We start from the raw sequence: 6000 nt of genomic DNA on the forward strand, positions 1-6000 counted from the left end.
TAAGAGTAATAGTCTTTTACAACATGGAACACAATTGACTTAGCAACAAGATGAGCATTTAACATGTCTTTAGTGTAAAGTTTTTCTCATCCAGGTCTTTGAGTCATTTATCGGTTCCTTTTTTTTTTTTTTTTATATATATTTTTTTAGAAACATTTCTTGAGCATTATTAAGGATGCACAATATTAATATACAGACCAATACTGTTAAGCCATTCATTACTTTTACTGTTATGGCCAATGAAAATAAAACACTACAAAATAAAATCAATTATTTTAAACAAAACATATTAATTTAGGCATCATAAAATTATAATATCGAGTATGAAAAAAATGTATATTTATTTTTAGATTTGCTAAAGAGTACATTTAATGGACGGTGTTATTAAATTATTAGTGGTTTGCGAGATGAACTTGAAAAGATGAAAATACCATGAAAAGATAAATATGAAATATTGAACAGGGTTAAAATAGTTAATACAAACTAAAACCATAAAAAAAAGCATCTTTGTTACTTAAACTAATAGCTAGATGCATTTAGTTTAACCTAAAATACTAAAATAACTAAAACAGAAATTTATATAAACTCTTATAATAGTTTATAATAATAAAACATATTATTATTCATGTATATATGTGTATATATATATATATATATATATATATATATATATATATATATATGTGTGTGTGTGTGTGTGTGTGTGTGTGTGTGTGTGTGTGTGTGTGTGTGTGTATATATATATATATATATATATATATATATATATATATATATATATATATATATATATATATATATATATATATATATATATGTGTGTGTGTGTGTGTGTGTGTGTGTATATATATATATATATATATATTTTTTTTTTTTTTTTTTTTTTTTTTAATATATAAAAATGAGAACTGATCATTTGAGGGATGGTAAACTGATCAAGTTCTTATTGTGCATCTTATTGTGCTCATTCTTCAGGAGCTTGAGAGACAGGCCCAGATGCATGGCCTCCCCAGCACCTCTCCATCCGGTCTTAACCACACTGAAGCACTAAACCCCTTCGTCAAGCAGGAGAACAGTCCTGAGGAGAACCACCTCTCACATCTGCCCCATCTCCCTCCTCACTACCCCCATCATCAGCAGCACCAGGGTCAGCCGCAGCCCCAGCCCCACACTCAGCTCCACCAGCACCAGCACCTTCACTCCCAGCCCCCGCTGCAGTACCCGGCCGTGGGCAGCTCCCAGCACTTTGACTTTGCCCAGTCGCTGGACTTATGCGACAGTGGCATCCCAGGATATCAGGATGGCTTGGGGGGCATTGGGGATCTCGGCTTGTTGGGCGGAAGTGTCGCGACAATGGGAAAGAAGAGCGAGCTGGGCTTCTTGCTGATGGAAGAGGCCCTGTCACCGTTAGCAGGAGACCCACTGCTGTCCACCATGTCCCCCGAGGCTTCTGTGGACAGCAGCCGCCGTAGCAGCTTTAGCATAGAGGACTCAGACATACTGTGACCTGAACTAAGTATTGCTGCACATTGTGCATATGATGTGACACACACACACACAGATGCTTCATTTAGTCTGACACACTGTTAACAGGGAAAGGTACAATACTGATGCACCCAGCCACCCTCGAATGAAAGTTTAGCTACTTTTTTATCTTTTAAGTCTGAAATGCAAGAAACAAGAAACATGGTTTTAGTGAAGTCGTGCAACAATTTTTGTACCACAACTGTCACAGAAATGAAATTAGGCGTATATTTATAAATGCAATATAGACTAACTGATCAAACAGCACTGAGATGCTTGAATTCTATCACTGAGAACTGACCCTTATTGAATATTCTGTACAACAAGATCTCATCAGAAACACATAGGTTGCCATAAAGGGATAGCTCACCCAAGAATGAATATCAATTGTCACCCTCTACATGAATTTATTGAACAAAAAATATAATATTTGGAAGAATGTTGGTAACCAAAGGTAGCAATTGACTTCCATAGTATGGAAAAAATACTATGGAAGTCGATGGCTACCAGCAACTCCTTGGTTACCAACATTCTTCTTTTGTTTAGAATAACATGTAAATTATGACATTTTCATTTTTGGCTGTGAAAAAGTGAACTTTTATACTCCGAACCACTTTTACAGTCCAAACCACTCTCTCACATTCTCTATTTGTTGAATTATATTTTTTCTACTTTAAAATATATCATCCATTTCCCACATGTGAGACTGTCACACACACTTAATGTCTTCCAAATCCAGACAAAAGTGATTATTTTCGTTCGTTTTTTTTTCTTCACTTGAAATATAACGCCACATCTGAGCTTTTAAACTGTATCAGAGCAATATGAAAAGGCAGCTTATCTTTAAAAGTAGGAATGAAAGGATTCCCACAGCCATGGAAAACCTGGAAATATCAAGAAATTGTGTTTTCTTAATTTAGATTAAAACATTTATACAATCTTAGAGAAAAGTAATGTGACTTTTAGTCAGTTGTGAGTGAATCATTCCTTTGATTCGGTTCTTTTAAATGAAACTGATTCACTAAACAGTCTGAATGATTAATCAGTGAATCTGTCTGAATTTGACTGATTTCTAAAAGTCTTTATCCATTAATCACACTGAAAACGGTCAAAGAGTGTGGGAGTATGTCTTTTCATTGATCAGTCCAGGTCTTTCTCACAGGTGTGACTCTCCTCCACCATGAAGGAAGCTGCCATATCGCCTTTTAGCATTAGTTTTACACATGGTTTTTATGTAGCTGCTGTTGTTGAAGAATCGTTGATGCCAGGATTCTGTTCGGATAACAGGCCAGATCAGGTGCAAGTGTGACAGAAAGTACATTTAGTGAAAGGTGCAGCAGACTGCACTATAAATTAACTTTGTTAGTGGCCACACACTCCAACTAAGGTGCCTTAAAGCCAAGGCCAGATTCTTCAAGAATCACATGCTCAAACGCTCCTGTTGGCACTCCGTAATATCAAGCTGACAGCTGTGAACCCCGTTTGCCAAAGTGAAGTTCATATACAGCTCAAGGTGCCTTTCAGGAATCCTGGATCAACAAGAAATGTGATCCAGCTTTTGAGCTCTCCATTGAAGGAGGTTGAATTTGTAGAAAAGATACATGTATTTTATAGGTTTTTTATTTGTTCTTCCCAGAGCACTGAAAAAAAAAAATGTAATTTTATTGATATCATAAAGATTTTATTGATAGTTTAATTTCAAATGTTTTATGCCACTTTTCTGTTTCATTTTTATTTTTTTTCCTAAAAACTATTTTTTCTATATCACTGCCGAGCCACTGAAATACAAACACACACACACACACACACACACACACACACACACACGCATACATATATTATATCTGCCATTTTATTATACAAATGGCAAGTGCAGAGCCATATTATATTTTTCTTATGAATTCTTTTTTTTTTTTTGTACAGAATTGTTTAAACTCATTAGGCTTTATGATATTAAAAGACATATGTAATATTGTTTTTATATTGATTTTATTCCTTTTTTAAGAAAAAGACATTTGAGGAAAAGTGCGACTGTCGAGTACTGATTCATTGTTATCATTCAGTTTTAATTAAACGTTGAGAATGTACATTTTATGTATTGAACAGTTAAATCAAGTTGGCTTGTAAACGGTGTTGAACATGAGCTTTTATAGAACCTAAGTGCTTTGTGATGCACCTCCAGTATTTCCTAACCAGCTCTCCCTGTTTTACTGCTTTGTTTTAAAGGTATGGTTAAACCTCATGAATTAGTTTTTAAAATACAGGAGAGGCACTACGGGTGTATTTTATGCATTATTGTTATCGCAGGTGTATGACTGACTGCCTGGATGTTGCACAGAATTCAGCCAAGTTAAAACCATCCATCAACTATAGTGGAGTCTTGGTTACTCTATGCAAATCTTTGACTTGGTTAGCTAGAATAAGCGCAGCGTAGCAAACTAAGCAAAGGCATTTTAGATTTAGCATTATGGGAAGGGGCTTCTAATTTTGCTTGTGTGAATTTTTTTGTTTTGTTGTCAGCCATGCACCAGGAATGAGAAGATTTGACATTTAAAAATGAAGATAAATCACTCAAAGTAAAGAGTATGCTTTGGTAAAATATCTTGATAAATTCAAAAGAAAAAAAACACTGGCATTTCATTTTACAGTGCGCTTAAAGACAATACAAGAAAACCCTCTGAAGGCCTTGAGAATGTTTCAGTACTGTGGATGTGTCATGTGTATGGGATTTGGTCTTTCATAAGTCTGTGGAAGTAAATGACACCTCACATTAAATTTATTTAAGTGGACTGTGTTTTGTCTGGCTTGTGTCTTTTGTGCACTTATAAAGGGTTTTTAAAGACAGGATGTGAATGTTTCTCTAGAGTGCCATGAGAGGGAGCTACATACACCAGCATACTGAATTAAAACACAGGGAAATTACTTTAACCATGTTAGGACCGGACTACTAGTTCAATGCTGAATGAACTTGGAGCAGGACAGATTGTGTATTGTATACTAATAAAATAGTATGTTAAAAAGAAAGCATTATTATAAAAAAAAAAAATCAAATTATGTGGTGTCACATGTTCTCATTACCATGCACATTGATACATTATCACATGATCACATTGCTAATTACATTGCACATTTAATTAACTTAGTAAATGGTCAATTTATGTAAACTGTTATGAATAAAGTAAATGGTCTTTTTTTATTTGTTTATTACTTTAAATATACAGATTATTTCCTATTCAATTTTATGCTGTAACTTCTGGCAGTTTAATCAAATGATTTAAGAAAGAGATGTTCCATTATTGACTTCTTGCTGTAGCCTATGGGCCTACTCATTAAGATAAGTGTTATTTTTTTTATTTAACAATGTAGTTTAGTTAACATTAACAACGCTGCTAGGAATTCAGATTGTTATTAGCTTACACTAGTATACACATTTATAAATATAAAGCATCTATATATGGTAATTAAAAGATCTTGGCTAAGAGGAAGAAATAAACATACTCTAGGAATCACTTGAGGTTTTACCAAAAATTAACTATCCGGGTAAAATATTGAGGAATTATTTTTCAGCTGACCTCTTCGTTTTGTGGTTTAATATTGCCCACCCACTTCCTCATGTTAGAGAACTTTTAATATCAACAGCAACTTGATGCCTTAAGCAACATACTTACTTGGTTTGGCACAAATGATACTTTATGGATATAAAATGATTTATTTTAATGATAGCGTGGACTCATTACTTAATTCAAGTATCAATCTTGAGTTCAATCTAACCGCATGATTCAAGAGATTCTCTTCAGTGAGAAGTAGGACTAAAAAAAAAGTATCTCTCACACACCCACAATAAATAATAATCATGCTTTATCCTCTAGGGGGCACCAGAGAACCGTAAAACTCCCTCAGTCCAACCTCATTTCCTGTAACAATTACAGAAATGCAATTAACCTATTTTTAAATACCATTTTATTAGGGCAGTTTATCCCAGATAAAGACAGGCTTAAAATAGGACGAGGTGAGGAATAATTAGCTTGCAGACATCTTGCCAAATCACGCATAGGAAACTCTCTGGCCAAGAACTGTGTTGCTTCATTAAAACGAGTGAACTGTAAACAGAAGAACTGGAGAATGAATCTGCTCTTAAAGCATGGCGTCAATTAAACGGACCTCTTGATATATAATCTAAAGAAAAACAAACAAGAATTTAACACCCATCAGATAAACATGACTCAGAACTTATGAGAAAACAATCACATCCAATTATTCACTATACAGCGGTGCAGGCCTTGATCTAGATGGAAATGAACATGTTAACTGAATACAGATACCCAGTGCATTCACATTCTAAAAGCATTCATAGTTTATTCTTCATTTGTATTCTTTATTATGTATTACATTTTAAATTATATATTAAATATTGTATTCAATATTACCAAATAGTTTATTTAATAAAATATATATATATATATATATATATATATA

General features: G+C 33.9%; 1 protein-coding gene across 5 annotated transcripts in view; it reads left to right on the forward strand.

The window, feature by feature from the left end:
* tfeb (transcription factor EB) overlaps nt 1–4313 on the forward strand; it is a 33110-nt gene extending 28797 nt beyond the window's left edge. For 3 of the 5 annotated variants that reach the window (XM_026221345.1, XM_026221348.1, XM_026221346.1), the window contains one exon: nt 976–1506. In XM_026221345.1, coding sequence (XP_026077130.1) covers nt 976–1506 — 531 coding nt within the window. Of the gene's footprint in view, nt 1–975 lie in introns of all 5 variants that reach the window. The other 2 variants (XM_026221350.1, XM_026221349.1) reach the window with 1 other exon arrangement.
* The last annotated feature ends 1687 nt before the right edge of the window (nt 4314–6000 follow it).

This window comes from Carassius auratus, chromosome 36 (genome assembly GCF_003368295.1).
Source record: "Carassius auratus strain Wakin chromosome 36, ASM336829v1, whole genome shotgun sequence".
Classification (NCBI taxonomy): domain Eukaryota; kingdom Metazoa; phylum Chordata; class Actinopteri; order Cypriniformes; family Cyprinidae; genus Carassius; species Carassius auratus.